A 16,175-nucleotide genomic window follows, 5' to 3' on the forward strand; every position below is an offset into this window, starting at 1 on the left:
AGGCTCACTCACACTGATGGCATTCGAAGTGTTTCTCTTTGCTGCAACTGCTCATTGGTTACCTAAGGATAGAGAAATTGTCCCCTACTCATTGGCTACATTCATAAGATGTCTAATATAAATTGTCTCATGTGCCTAACAGATTAAAGATCAATACATGCTTTTCCACATTCATAGGGATTTTCCCCATTATATACTCTTATGTGCAGTAAATGAAGGATTATATTGGAAGGATTTTTCACACTGATTACATTCATAGGGCTTTTCACTAGTGTGGTTTCTCGTGTTTTCTAAGGGATGAAGTAATACTAAAGGCTTTCCCACAGTCTTTGCATTCTATTTTGTATTCTCTTGTACACAGTAAGGGAAAACCTTTCCAAATTGATTATGAAATGAAAGTTTGAGCTTTCATGTGTACATCAAAAGTGAGTGTTCCCTGAATATTTTTCCAATATAATCATGACAGTTACAGGGTTTTTCCCCAGTGTAAATTCTCATGAACACAATGGGAGTGGAACTTATGCTGAAAACTTTTCTGTATCAATCACATTTATAGAGATTCTCCTCAGTATTCTCTTCTCTAAGGACAGATCTAATGCTAAAGACTTGAAAATGCTACTTACAATCATTGTGTTTGTGAATTATAATGTGTATCCAAAGGGATGAGTGGTAACTGAAGGCCTTCTGCAGTCCTTATATTTGTAAGGTTTCTCTCTGTTTTGTGTTCACATGTACCTCAGAAATTAAGAGTTACTACTGAAGCATTTTTCATATTAGTTATATGCAGAGCAGAAAATTCACCAGTTCAAATTTTCTTGTGTTGAATAAAGTTACATCTTGCACTGATGATATTCATTGAGTGTTTCTCTAAGATAACTTATTTCTGTTTTTGTGCAATTGTGTTAACTTTTATGTCTTACCTAAAAATGTCCTACTTAAGATTTGACCCTTTGATTTTTAAGTAGAACCTACAAATATGAACAGGTACTTGGGGAATTTCATCTTCTGTCATCAACTCATCTTTTTTCTCTAACCAAGAGATCAAACGGAGTTTGTCCATATGATGCCTGGATGATACCATGTTGGTAGTTCTCCTGTGTCTCATTCCTGGGCAGGTTTCACTGAGATGAGTCCAGTAAAGGCCTCTTCATTGAAGGTCACTGAGTCCTGTGATTAGCTTGTCAGCAGCCCAGCAGCCAACCCTTCCTTCCTTGCATTTCCCGTTTGGTGACAGGGAGGGTCCTGAGCAGACCAAATGCTAGTTAAGAACAGATAAACAACTGCCATACTGTGAGTCCGACTGTAAATCTTGAAATTCAGAGCAGTGAGAACTCAAACATACCCTCTTTTAGTTCTCACAGTCCATTTGGGGCAAGGATCTTAGACTTTTTAGGTGGCATCTTCCCACTGAACTGTGATTTTTCAGATGAAGGCAGTACTCAAAAGTTGAAATTTAGTACAATTAATACTTTTTATTGCTTCATCAAAGATATTGAAAATTAAACTTGCTTTTCTTCTCTTCTTCCCTGTGAGTGTGTGTGGTGATGAAGAATACAGTGATTTTTGCTAGGAGGCCAGAATTTTGCCCACTATTGGTTTTGTGCCATCAGTGTAAATGTCAACATAGGTGGGTAACATCTTAGAATTATTATGAAAATAGTTTTGACTTTGTGTTATTTCCTCCAAAGGGTTTGGTTTCCTTATGAGTATAAGGACAGTATTCTGAGAATCGCTTCCCTAGAGAATTGTAAGGCCTTTTCTTTTGCTTTCTAATCTTTTTCATGCAGAGAAGGCATTAAGCTTTACTGAATTATTCAGTATCTCCTTTTTTGTGTGTGTACAATTGCTTATCCAGTTGTATGGAAATACCGTATTCAAATTACAACCCATAGAAGAGATTTTACAAGCCATGTAGACCATTTTTTAAATGTTCTACTAGACATTTTTTAAATGTTCCTCTTATTTCTGGCCTCAATGCAATCATTTGAATCTTATCATATTTATTTGTCTGCTTCAGAGTTGTTTTTTTTTTCCATGTCTTTTCCCAGTTATCTTACACAGTTTGATTTTGTAGTCTGACTGTGGTTTTCTTTTAAATTGATATATTTTGGTTTTGCTCTACTTCATGGATCTGTAAGTTTATGCCTTTTACCAAATTTGGGAAGTTTTCAACCATTATTTATTAAAATATGTATTTTTTTTCTATTCCAATGTCTTTCTCCTCTCCTTCTGGAACTTTTGTAACACAAACGTGTTTTTTTTAAAAATACTATCTCGGAGGTCTCTGATTCTTTTTTTTTTTTAATTATACTTTAAGTTCTGGGGAACATGTGCAGAACATGCAGTTTTGTTACATAGGTATACACCTGCCATGGTGGTTTGCTGCACTCATCAACTCATCTCCTACATTAGGTATTTCTCCTAATGTTATCCCTCCCCTAATCCCCAATCCCCCAATGGGCCCCGGTATGTGATGTTCCCCTCCCTATGTCCACGTGTTCTTTTTTTTTTTTTTTTTTTTTTTTTTTTTTGAGACGGAGTCTCACGCTGTTGCCCAGGCTGGAGTGCAGTGGCGCGATCTCGGCTCACTGCAAGCTCCGCCTCCCGGGTTCCCGCCATTCTCCTGCCTCAGCCTCCTGAGTAGCTGGGACTACAGGCGCCCGCCACCGCGCCCGGCTAATTTTTTGTATTTTTAGTAGAGACGGGGTTTCACTGTGGTCTCTATCTCCTGACCTTGTGATCCGCCCGCCTCGGCCTCCCAAAGTGCTGGGATTACAGGCTTGGGCCACCGCGCCCGGCCTGTCCACGTGTTCTCATTGTTCAACTCCCAGTTATGAGTGAGAACATGCGGTGTTTGGTTTTCTGTTCTTGTGATAGTTTGCTGAGAATAATGGTTTCCAGCTTCATCCATGTCCCTGCAAAGGACATTAACTCATTGTTTTTATGGCTGCATAGTATTCTGTGGTATTATGTGCCACATTTTCTTTATCCAGTCTATTACTGATGGACATTTGGTTTGGTTCCAAGTCTTTGCTATTGTGAGTAGTGCTGCAGTTAACATATGTGTGCATGTGTCTTTATAGTAGAACGATTTATAATCCTTTGGGTATATACCCAGTAATGGGATTGCTGGGTCAAATCTGATTCTAAAAGAATTATTTTTTTTAACTTTTTTCTTCCGTTATTTATTTATTTATTTATTTTTTGAGACAGGGTCTTGCTGTGTCTCCCAGGCTGGAGTGCAGTAGTTCGATCTCAGCTCTCGGCTCACTGCAACCTCCACCTTCCGGGTTCAAGTGATTCTCCTGCCTCAGCCTCCCAAGTAGCTGGGACTGCAGGTGTGTGGCCACCATGGCTGGCCAGTTTTTGTATTTTTAGTAGAGATGGGGTTTCACCATGTTGGCCAGGCTGGTCTTGAACACCTGACCTAAAGTGATCTGCTCACCTTGGCCTCCCAAAGTGCTGGGATTACAGGCATGAGCCACGGTGCCTGGCCTTTCTTCTGTTTTTCAGATTGGATACTTTCTATCTGTTCAGCAACTCTTTCTTCTGTAATCTCTATTCTGCTATGAACCCCTACAGTGATTTTACTGTTACTGAGATTTCTAATTATGAAATTTATATATATATATATTTGTTTTGTTTTGTTTTTTGAGACAAAGTCTCACTGTCAGCAGGCTGGAGTATAGTGGCGTGATCTCAACTCATTGTAACCTCCACCTCCTGGGTTCAAGCAATTCCCCTGCCTCAGCCTCCTGAGTAACCAGGACTACAGGCCTGTGCCACCACACCTGGCTAATTTTCTGTGTTTTAGTAGAGACAGGGTTTCACCATATTGGCCAGGATGGTCTCGATCTCCTGGCCTCGTGATCCGCCTGCCTCAGCCTCCCAAAGTCCTGGGGTTACAGGTGTGAGCCACTGCGCCCAGCCCTGATTCTCATCAATCTTAGCATGTACAACTAGGGGTGAGATAAGGACTCCATACACTAACTTTAATGTGCCCTTTCTCTGGCCCCCTCATTTTCTTGGTTCTCTACTCACTCTTTGGTTCCTGGGGTTCCCCACTCCTGGGTTTCTGACCAGAGCATTAGCTTCCCTGCGCTGTTGATAGGGTTCTCTGCCGAATCTGCCACTGCCACACTTGCCTGTCCTAGGGTAAGAGGCAACAGGCTTTGCCTCTGAGGGGCCATCTCATTGCTGGTGAGGAGAGAGAGGACACAGATTAGTTGCTTATACTTCCTTGGTGTACAGCAGGGAGAGTCTATAGGGCTTTCACCCACATATTGACCATCAGTTGGCTGGTGGGAAGGGAAAGGTGTGCTGGTTGTTTGCTGGCAATCCCTGGAGTAGGATAAAATAAAAGATTCCTTATAAAAGATAATTGAGTCAGAAAGACTCAGGACCTTGGAATCCGAGGCCTGTGGATCCAGGGAGGGGCGGTGAGATAGACTGACGTTAGATCAGTATACTACTGAATTCTGCTATGCTCTGGCATGGAGTTATCCTTGGTGAAATTAAATCAGTATAACTCTGTATGAGGGAGTGAGATTAATGAAACTTCTGATGTTACTGGAATTTAGCATTTAAATGTTGCTTACTCTTTAAATCAACCAAGTTCCTCTAGAGACCTCCAAGAACAAAAACTATTTTGCTCTGGAACTCAAAGCAGAAGGATATAGGTAAGACATCATTCGCAAGTATCCTTCTTCCTCCCTACAACCCTCTCACCCCTGACCCACAAAGCTTCATTAAATTAAGAGCTATTGCTCTTTCTCACAAAAGGTTGATGCCATCCTCTTTAAGTGATAACTTCTGAATTATAATCTTAGACCATTAAAATTCAAAGAAATACTTCAGGCTTGCCTTTGTGGAGCTGGAGTTGGTATCTCTGGATTAGTGGTGTGGTGCTGGTTTTTACTGACTTTTTCCTAAAGAGATCACTTTTCTGAAGTATCTTTTCCTTTTGGGATGTCAGAAGAAGAGAGTTAGTAAGTAGATTTCTTCCAAAGAGGAAGAAAAGAACTCTTAAGGGATTGGTGATTTGGAAAATATCTGTCAGCTAGCTTTCTTGCCCTCTGAGCCAGCTGAGTGGCAAGTGGGACATTTGTTTCCTGCTCTTATTAAAAAAAAAAAAAAGTATTCCTCTACTGCTTACAGCATATATATACAGACATCTATACAAAAATGAATGTTTTTATATGTATAAATGAAAATGTTTGCTTTTTTGCTGTTGATGTTTTCGATTTTTTTTCATTTATTTGTTTTCCTTTGATTTTGGCTTCTCCCAAAGGTTTCTACTTGACCTCCCTTCTGATCACAGGGGCATCAATAAACATGGTTGGTTGATTTTGTTCTTGTCTTTCATGATTATACCATTATGTACAGTCAAGTCTATTTTTCTCTGGATCAGCTGACTTTAAGGGTCTGACTTCACTCATTTTTTTCCTTATTCTCAAAGCAAACAGTTTTGCCTCTTTTTTATCTGGTGTTTACCCCATCCTGTGGCCACTGGTCTCTGCAACCAGGAAGGGTAGCTAGACCAAGAGACTATACAAATGGGAGAAATCCTGCTCAATGTGGTCCTGCCTTTCCATCTGGCAATCCTTCCTGAGTGCACTGTCCCTGTGCTGATGCAGTAGTCCCCTGCCGTGTAAATCCTCAGGGTCACATTATTGTGCCCTGATTTTAAAGATGGGAAAAGGTACAGTGAGTACCTTTAGATACTCTTGAATCTGAGCAGCTCTGAACTGTGATTATGGACATAAACTAGCCCCTGCTCTATGGTGGAGTTACATAATAGGGAGAGGGTCAACCCTAGAGAAAAGGAAACCTAACACAGTACTTAAGAACTTAGGCCTTAGGATTAAGTAGACTTAGGTTTGGTTCCAAACTTTACCACTTGCTATTGTGTCACCACTTACAGCTCTGTCATTATCATTAGTTGTCCTTCACAATGTCCCTTACCTACCTTTTCGGTCCCTTCTCCTGCTACTTCCTTCTCATTGTCTACCACCCTCTCCCTGCCCCTCAACACACACCTATGTTTTAACCAGATGGAACTACATGGAAGCTTCTTAGAAGGTAAAACCTCTAGCCCTATCTTCAGACCTATGAATTGGAATCTGTACTTTATGAGTATCCCAGGGTACTAAATATGCACATTGAAGTTTAAGAAGCACTGGTCTGACTGGGCACAGTGGCTCATGCCTATAATCCCAGCACTTTGTGAGGCTGAAGTGGGTGGATTGCTTGAGACCAAGAGTTCGAGACCAGCCTGGCCAACATGGCAAAACCTCGTCTCTACCAAAAAATAAATAAATAAATAAATAAATAAATAAATAAATAAATACGGGCCGGATGCAGTGGCTCACACCTGTAATCCCAGCACTTTGGGAGGCCAAGGCGGGTGGATCACTTGAGGTCAGGAGTGATCCTGATTGAGATTGCACTACTGCACGCCAGCCTGGGCGACAGAGCGAGACTCTGTTTCAAAAAAAAAAAAACAAAAAACAAAGCACTGGTCTAAGCTACTTCCTGGAGTTTTGATTTTTAAAAGAAACTGTCACTGTCTAGCCTGTGACTGCCGAATGTATGTGATTGCCCTCTGGAAAAGTATGATATGCTTGGCAATTTGAAGTATTCTTAGAATAATTCTTTGAATTATTCCCAACTAAACTGTATCCAAAATAGGTCCTTGAGAAGCTAATCCTTACTTGGCCCCCTTCATTTCCAACCCTTTGAAATTCACTCTGCTCCTTTCTCCTGATCTTCTGGAAGTTTCTTTCTGAATCTAGAGAAACTCTCCTCACCAGAGAGGAATGATGTAAGCAGGCTTAATTAAATGCCTGCTATATATAATGAAGCATATTGTTAGGTGCAGCATGGGGCATAGAAGTTCAAAGCCTATAGCTCTTGGGGATATTTTTATTTAGTTGGAAAGACAAGACAGAAACATTCAAAGTAAAGTAAATTTATTCCTTATATTTAGGTAGCCCTTGCTTATCTACCTCTTCTGAAACTTTGCAATAATTCTGTGATGTTGGTAGGAAGGGAATGTGATGTTAGGTAAGAAGTCAGATGGTGGGCACATCCGTCCCACAGCCACACTGCTGATATTAAGGGATTTGTTAATGTCATATGGCTCCTAAAGAGCTAGGATATGCATCCATATCTTCCAGCTCCAAGTCCAAGTTTTTTTCTTTTTAAAAAATATTGTGTCACATTATACCCTCTAATGCCAAGTTAATTTAAAATAAAGAAAAAGCCATATAAGATTGCAGAAGGAATTTTTGTGGTTGTGGTAGTTAAGAGGGAAGAAGTCATTTGAAAGAGTTTGGGGAGTCTTCAGTGAAGAAGGATAATGTAGCAGTACCTTGAAAGATGAGCAGGACTTATCTGGGCAGACAAAGAGGATGAGCAATCCAAGAGAGGGGATGAGAGGGAGAAAAACACAGTATGTTCAAAGAATAAGGATTAGACCAGTGTCCTCAGGCGGTGTGAAATCTAGATTGTTTCAGTCCAATTGAATGCGTCATCTAAATTTCCCAGGTGTGGGAATCAGTGTTTAGGTTAGAGGGACCACACAGTTGGTTCCTTCTTTTACTTCATGCTCTTGCACAGAATCCACTGTGTAGAATTAGGGAGACATGACTTCAGATACCTGACTGGTGGAATTAAAGGTGGTAGTTTCTAGGCTGGGTTGTGTTTCATGGGCTACCCTGTGTGCTTTCTACAGGCAGTGTGTTGCTTGTTTTGGATAGTTGGGAGCAGCTTCTCTCACCTTAAGGAACTGTGAGTAGATGGTGTGCGGGACCATATACACACACAAAATAGCCAACTAAAGAAAGCGGTGGAGCTTTTTGTCCGACATCTTAGGAAGCCTGTGGTGTCCGCTGCTGCTCTCCGAGCTTCGCAATGCCGCCCAAGGACGACAAGAAGAAGGACGCCGGAAAGTCGGCCAAGAAAGACAAAGACCCAGTGAACAAATCTGGGGGCAAGGCCAAAAAGAAGTGGTCCAAAGGCAAAGTTCGGGACAAGCTCAATAACTTAGTCTTGTTTGACAAAGCTTCCTACGACAAACTCTGTAAGGAAGTTCCCAACTATAAACTTATAACCCCAGCTGTGGTCTCTGAGAGACTGAAGATTCGAGGCTCCCTGGCCAGGGCAGCCCTTCAGGAGCTCCTTAGTAAAGGACTTATCAAACTGGTTTCAAAGCACAGAGCTCAAGTAATTTACACCAGAAATACCAAGGGCGAAGATGCTCCAGCTGCTGGTGAAGATGCATGAATAGGTCCAACCAACTGTACATTTGGAAAAATAAAACTTTATTAAATAAATAAATAAATAAATAAATAAATAAAAAAGCGGTGGAGATCAAGATCAGTAAGTTTGATTTGGGAACAAAACCCTGGAGACTGTATAGGCGATTGTTGGGGGTGGACAGGCGCTGAAGACTTTGATTGGTTTAGACCTAGAAGGAAGTGGCATTTGATTGGTTATTATAAGTGAAAAGGGCCCCTCCCTGGGTGAGATCTGCCAGCCTCATAATTAGGACCTGAAAATCTCTGCCAGGCCCGCCTTTGTGACGTGGCCCCGTCCACCTCAGCTATGGAACAGGCCTTGACTGGTGAGGCCCAAAGCCAGTGGCCCCGCAGAGGCGGGAGTGGGGCCATGGCTGAGGCGCCTGGGCCCAGTGGCGAATCTCGAGGCCACTCAGTCACTCAGCCGCCAGCGGAAAAAACTGTCGGGGGACCATCGAGGCGCTGCCCGCGGTCCGTGCTCAAAGTGTCCCAGTTGGTGCTCCGGGCCATCGCCGCTCACAAAGGGCTGACTCTGGCAGCTCTCAGGAAGGAGCTCGGAAACGCCGGCTACGAAGTGCGCAGGAAGAGCGGCCGCCACGAAGCGCCCAGAGGGCAGGCCAAGGCCACGCTCCTCCGGGTCAGCGGCAGCGACGCCGCCGGCTGCTTCAGGGTCTGGAAGGTTTCCAAGCCCAGGAGAAAGCCGGGGCGCGCGAGGCAAGAGGAGGGCGCGCGTGCTAGCCGGAGGACCGCAGCCGCGTCCCGGAGCTCACGGAGGCGCCGCCAGCCCCTTCGCAAGGCGGCCAGGAAGGCCAGAGAAGTGTGGAGACTGAACGCGAGGGCGAAAGCCAAGGCCAATGCCAGGGCGAGGAGGACAAGGAGGGCGAGGCCGAGAGCCAAGGAGCCGCCGTGTGCCAGAGCCAAGGTGGAAGCGGGAGCGACAGCGGCAGGCGAGAGGCGAGGACGGGCCGTGAAGGAACACACCAGGCCGAGGTCAGGGAAGGACAAGAGGCGAAGCTCCAAACCCAGGGAAGAGAAGCAGGAGCCTAAGAAGCCCGCACAGCGGACCATCCAGAAGCCAACGCCGGCTAAAACCGACCGGACATCTAGCGGGCAGGGGAAGACTCCGCTAAAGACTTCCACAAAGACCTTCCCTAAATCTGAAGGTCTTCGGAATGCAGTCGGGAGTGCATCTTGTGGGAGCAGCTTCACTCCCACCACGGACAAATGCCTTTCCCCCATAGGCCCCAAGAAGAGCGGCTCTCACACTCATTGAAATGAAATGGACCTCTCGACCACCTTGTGTCTGTTTCCTCTTTGCCGCACCTGGAAGGGAAGGGGTGGGTGGTGGTAACGTGCAGCGAAGAGAGTAAATTAACAGATTCTGTTCCTGCTGCAAAACTCAGAGAAATATCTTTTAGAAGGACAGAAAACAGAGGAAAACCAGCAGCTTAACAAGTGTTGAAGTTGTTAGATACTCTAGCAAATTCAAATTGAGTTCTGGGGAGGAGGGCATATTGGGAAAAGTGTGGACAGTCTTTAAGTTAAGTGGCCCCACTGATTCGTAGTGTTCTTACCTGAAATTCCTTTTAGGACAAAGTCCTCCCAAAATCGATTATAATGAGTTTGTAGTTTTTGCCTTGAATTGATAACCTAGTTTAATTTAAAAAATATTCTTAGGTTAATCCTCAGTTAAGTAAGTGTGTGAAAGCATACAGCATAGGGCCTGGCATAGGGTAGGTACTCATCACTGAGAGTTAAATGTGTGTATAATTAATTTCCGACGGGGTGGTAATGTGCTACAGCAGAAAACTACTGGACCAGTATGTACTAAGACCAGGATTCTAGTCAAAGTTCTGCTAGTCTGACCTTTGCTGAGTCATTTCTTAACCATTCGTGGTCTTGGTTTCCTTCTCGGTAAAATGTTGGGATTGAGCTAAGATGATGTCTAAGTGATTTAAATGTCATTAAAATGAAAAGGGGACTTAAACATCATGGCATAATGGTTTGCTTGACAAAATTCAGCAATAAGGAAATTATCTTCTGAGAAAGTGCCAACTCCTAAAGAGGAAATTATGAAGATTTACAGAATGCATAGCAGAAATACAAGGAGATGGAGAAGGCTAGATAATGAATAGGTCTTTTGCTTTGCTTAACAATAACAACATGTATTGAGCACTGTGTAACAAGTGTGAAATAAATGTATGATTTTAGTTCTGAATGCAGGGATTAAGAACAGTGCAAGAGTAGTTCTCATGCCATAGGCTGACAGGACACAGAAATGATTCCTAGGGAAGTAAAACGTCAAAGTAGCTGATTCAAGGAAAGGAGTAGCTGTTTTCAGCCGAAGTCAAAGGAATGGGGACATGGAAGTGGCTGGGAAGTGCTTTTTATTCTTAAAGAGGTAAGAGTGGCAGTGGGAAGGTATTAGAACCTCCTGGGAGCTTTCTCCAGGTATACCTGACCAAGCTTTTCCTTAGGAGAGTATGATATGTCCTACAAGGGGCAACAGGGTATGTGTATTTAAAACAGACAAAACAAACAAACAAAAAAAACCACCCTTAAGTGATGCTAATATTTACCCTTTCACACCCTTGAGAATCACTGCTTTAAGCCTATGCAAAGCCTAGTAACTGCAGAATTCTTGTAGCGTTATTTCATCTATAGATGATCGGAACTTGATATTTCCCCGTGTTGTAATTAAGTTTATTATGCACATGAATGTGAGTGGAAGAAGGCCTCTGAAAAGAGGCAATGAGAAAATCAAACATTGTCTACTGAACACAATTAGAATAAAGTTAATCAAGTGCCCTGATGATAGCCAGATGTATTACCCCCTTTCTAGTCTTAGGATGTTTTTACCTAAAGAACCAGTGAGAGAGGAGGCAATTAGAGGCTGGCTAGATAGATAGAGAGGGAGGGTCTTGGGAGAGAGACGGCGCCCGTGGGACTGCACCTGTATTGTCCCTACGGTGTAACTAGCAGATGGAAATGTGGTTAAGAATTTCCTCTTATACCAGGATGTCTGCTCAGAAGGGACTGTCCCAACTTAGGCACAGGCACAATAAATCAACTAAATGTCCTGAACACGACCCAGAGTTAATTGTAATATCATTAGCACTGTGGTTTGGGCACCTCCCCACCACCATGGGTTTCACTAAGGCGCCTGGGTAATAACCAAGATGGAGTCACTATGGTGCAACACCCCTGGGGGAACTTTACCCCTCCCACTATGACAGAAACCACAGAACACTTCTTTTTGCCACATAAAAAACCCATAACTCAGCCCCATTTCTGGCAACCCACTTTTGAGTCCCCTCTTGCTGCTAAGAGCTTTTCTGTTGCTTAGTAAATGCTACTCTGCCTTACTCACTCTCTGGTGTCCACTTGCCTTCTTCTTGGTTGTGGGACAAGAACTCAGACCTCACTAAACTGAATAAGAAGGCTGCAATACTAGGTGGTCTAGTATTAGTCTTTTTCTTCTAAGTATCTAATGATACTGGGAAAAATTTGTTTTCTAGATTTCCTAAAAACCATCACACTTATATTTGTTTTATGATGGTTTCTTCATTTCAAACTTCCATTCATTCACCAAAATGTATCCAATTTATTAAGTGCCCACCATATGCAGGAACAGTAGCAGACATGAGAGACCCAGATCTTGACCTTATATAGCTAACAATGGTCATCTCAGATTATTTTTCATTGATAAGCTTTAGGGTGGCTGTACTCCAATGAAATATAAGAAATGACCATATCTCGTTAGCAAGCTACCCAGATTATCAAGATCATAATGTTGGCTGGGTACTCAGCCAGAGGCATTCCCAAGAACAGCTAATCTCATCTCTAGTATTCATTAATGACTAAGTGCCTGCAAGATTCTAGGCCCTGTGCTGAGAATACTAAAATGGATAAAACATAATCTCCACTTTTCTGAGCTCACATTTGAGTGGCACATTTGGGTATTTAACTTTAGTCAGAGCAAATTGAATGACCCTGACGCAATTCTTTGCTTTTCTTTTACCTCAACTGCTTAGTGTAATGCTGATCACATCTTTGTTGGACTTGAGTTGTAACGAATGTTAGATGTCCTCTAGAACAAATATTCAATGGTTGTTTGAAAAACACTTAACAGAAACAAAAATGTCCTTTTAAAAACATGAAAAGGTCCAATTTAGAAATGCATATTTAAACTATACTACACATTAATACCAAAAAAAAAAAAAAAAAAGTATTTTTAATCAGATGGGCAAAAATCTAAATGTTTGAGAGCCTACTCTACTGGTAAGGCTGTGGGGAAACAGGCACTCATCTACAGTGTTGGTGGGAGTTTATATCATCCCTGTGCCTGCCAGATTTCTAGCTAGTGGACAGTCATAGTGGCTGTGTTTCTCTTTTCCCTTTTCTCAATTCCCTTACCTCCTTCCCTTTTTGGTGATGGAAAAGACCAGACTCCAAGTGGCCAAGGGGAAGTAAGAGTGAACACAAGAAAATAAGGAAACTTATGAGGCCCGGGGCAACAAAACAATCTGGCTGGGGTAAGGAAAGCTGCAAGGCATCTGAGGATCATTCATCCCCTAAGCAATAGGCTTGAGGCTTTTTAAGGCAACTCCTGTAGAGGAAGAGCCACGCCTTTGAGTTGCACTCACCACAGGCCCTTCCTGTCCAAGAGGGGAGGCTTTGTCACTGAGTTAATGGACAGTGGCTTCTGACCCTACCTCCACACCTGCTTTCCATGTTTTCTCCCACAACCATTTCCTACCCTACCCTATCCTCTCAATCCCAGGAATATCCAATTACTGCGAACATGCCTAAGGGGTCAAGTCGCACTCACTACCGCCACCACTTGGTGGCTCCAGACTTGAGCTCAGCACTCTTAGATCTTCAAGAGTAAGGTCAGCCCTTGCAGGGCCTTGAAACTGAGGGCCTCCTTAAACTCACGTGCTGGGCGATCTCCCTAGTCCTGGCCCTGCTCAGCAGTCTGCTGCTGAAGTGCTCCCTGGGAGTAGACCACCAGCCCAATCCTCCAGCCTCTACAGGTTAGATCGAGTGTCTGGCTGACTCAGGAGCATATGGGGGCCAGGATGCCAGAGGGAGGTGGCGAGGCCCAACCTGTTGTGTCTGGAGGCTTATGTTTCAGGCAGTGAGATGAGGTGGTTCTCAGAAGATTCTGCGGCTTATCTTCCCCCGTTCTGTGGTAGTCTTTTTGTCAGGAGCAAAGAGCAGGAATGGAGGGAAAAGTGAAGGAGAAGACCTAGAGAAGAAATAAGTGACACAGCCAACACTTTTATTAAACTGACAGGGACCATAAGTCCCCTGTTGGGTAACCCAAGGAAGTTCACAGTTCATCAGAAGGAACCAATTCAGATAATAGCTAGAAATCTGATAGGCACAGAGCAGCTGGGCTGCATGGCAAGTGGGCATTCATCCCCAAAGTTTCCTGGAAGAGGATGCCCAGGTGCCTGGTGGCAAGAGACAAGGCAGGAAAGTGGGGGAGGGCTCGACTGAAGAACACACTGAGAGCAGGAGCAAGGGCCACATTTGATTTCCCAGGCCTGAAATTCCAGTGCCTGGCACGTAATAAGGACACAAAAAATTGCTTGTAGAATTAAGAGTTTGATTCTCAGGAGTCACAGGAGACTGGAAGGAAGTAAATTAAAAATGGTGAAAAGTGGAAAACAACTTTGGAAGTTATCTGAAAGGAAGAAGAACGTCTAGGAAATGGAGGGATCAGATTTGGCAGTACTAGGCAGGGGGTGGAGTGGTGGGGGGGTCCTGTGGGGGTGTGTATGAGAAAGGGGCAGAGTGGTGAGGAGGCTGATGAATTGCTATAGCCAAACCAAGAATTTGGAGGATGAAAGTGGGAAGTAGGAATTGACCCCTGCTTAGTAGGCTTAAAGCTGATAGAAAAGAAACTGAACAGTAGGCAGAGGAATAGGTGGTAAGTGGGCTCATGATGGAATAGAATCGGCCAGAAATTTGAAGAGAGAAACTAGAATGGAAGGATGGGGATTGGAGAGAACAAATGCCCTTGGAAAGGCATGTTATTGCTCAGTCAGAACAAGGCAAAACTCAAACAAACAAAAAATCTGAAAAAGAGTAGGAACAAAGAGTAGAGGAAGAATGCTGCCTGTTGGGAAAATGGAGGTGGTGGCAGGAAAGAGGGAGAGAGCATAAGGCCTGGAGTTGAAGAAAGTCTCAGCCTAGGGGTCTAATCTTTTGACCATGGAGAAGCCCTGTGGGCAGAATTGTAACTGTCAGTTCAGTCTATCCCCATAGGTGCACCTGGGAGAGGAACTGGAGGAGGTAGCAGGGTCAGAGACTGCAAGGCAGGTTCCTCCCCACAGCCTGAATCTGTTAGAATCTTCTAAGCAACAGAATGCATTTTGGGTACCATGGCTTCATTGGTTACAACCTCTACCTAGTAAGCAGAGTCTGGATTTAAATCTTGCTTGTGTCAAATCTTACTAGAAAAACCTAGTTCCCTCTTATGCCCTGGTTACTCTGATATTCCTGCTGCCCTTGCCCATAGGGTATGCCAAATCATGGTTAGAAATCCCTTCCATGGCCCCTCGTTGGTCCTTAATCCAATTTTTATGTTGGAAAACCTGGGTCCTTAAGGGCTTGGCATAGCAGGCCTTACTCTACCTTTGTGCTAGGTGCCCATTCCACCTGCCTTTTATTAGAAGAGCCAGTGAAAAGGACAAAGCAAAGGGGAAGCATTTCCTTGGATGTCAGTTTTTCAGTTTTACATGGGATTTTCTATCTTTGAGTTGTTTGTTCCTTTCTGTCCTTTCAGATTTCTGGACCCAAGTATCCTCAGTGCCCATATTGGAAGCCCCAGCCCCAATCAATCATAGGGGCTTGGTAGTTGCCCCACCACAGTTTCTGATATTGGTGACTAGCCCCAGTTCTTTTAATGAGTTAAGAGTGGAAGACGACCTTGCAACTAAGGGGAATGGAACTGAGGTCTAGCCTAGTGAGGCTGCAGAGAATAAACCTGACAACAGGAGTGTGAAGATCCATTTGAAAACAGTGAGGTACCACTGCTTGAAATATGAACCCCCTAGCCAGTGGTTCTCAAACTTTAGCTTATATCACACATCCTGGAGGGCATGTTAAAAGACTGAATGTTGAGCTCCTTCCCAAGTTTCTGATTCAGTTCTCCTCCTGGGGCAGGTGCTAAGAATTTGCATTTCAAACAAGTTTCCAGGTGATATTTATGCTGCTGGCCCAAAGACCAAATTTTGAGAGCCACAGTTTGGTATGGCACACAAGGGAACAGAGGGAAATTTTGCTAGCTGAGGCTCTCTAAGGCTCTAAATAAATGGATTTCACTTTTCTGTTATTGCCCAGCCCCACCCACTCCCATTCAGTGCATTCATCCTAATACAGAGATGGAAAGAACTGGCCTTCTGGCGCCTCTAGGTCTGAGTCAGGACCTGCCCTTTATGGAACTAGGAAACAGTAGTTTGATTGCAGGAATGTTGGAAAGGGAGGAATTTTGTCCCAAATTATCACCTCTTTAGTTCTCTAAAGCCATTAACATTACTTTGACAAAGGAAAAGTTTTTCCTTCTACAGTGAGAACTAAGGCTTAAAGTGTAAATAGCCTTGTGAAAAGCTAACACTTTGGGATACATTATCCCATGCAAGGAATTCTTTGAAAGATACTATGTTGGGGTGGAAAGGGGAGGATACTCAGAATAGGGTGGAGGCATCACAGATGGAAAAATGTGACAAGTTCCTGAAGATGGATGTCCCTGTTTTACATTTTGCCCAAAGAGAACATAGAGACTCTTTTTAAAGGGGACAGGATGAAACATGAACATTTGAGGCTTATTCCCTGTGGGAAAAATCATTCAAATCTATTCACTCA

At 43.5% G+C, this 16,175-nt stretch overlaps 1 protein-coding gene and 1 pseudogene across 1 annotated transcript; both read left to right on the plus strand.

Moving 5' to 3' along the window:
* Positions 1-7,876: 7,876 nt before the first annotated feature.
* Positions 7,877-8,363, plus strand: LOC102144535 (small ribosomal subunit protein eS25 pseudogene; annotated as a pseudogene).
* H1-7 (H1.7 linker histone) lies at positions 7,948-11,381 on the plus strand. The gene has a single exon (XM_074006754.1). The coding sequence runs from the start codon at positions 8,608-8,610 to the stop codon at positions 9,571-9,573; it is 966 nt and encodes a 321-aa protein (XP_073862855.1). The 5' UTR covers positions 7,948-8,607; the 3' UTR covers positions 9,574-11,381.
* The last annotated feature ends 4,794 nt before the right edge of the window (positions 11,382-16,175 follow it).

The sequence above is a fragment of the Macaca fascicularis genome, chromosome 11 (assembly GCF_037993035.2).
Source record: "Macaca fascicularis isolate 582-1 chromosome 11, T2T-MFA8v1.1".
Classification (NCBI taxonomy): Eukaryota; Metazoa; Chordata; class Mammalia; order Primates; family Cercopithecidae; genus Macaca; species Macaca fascicularis.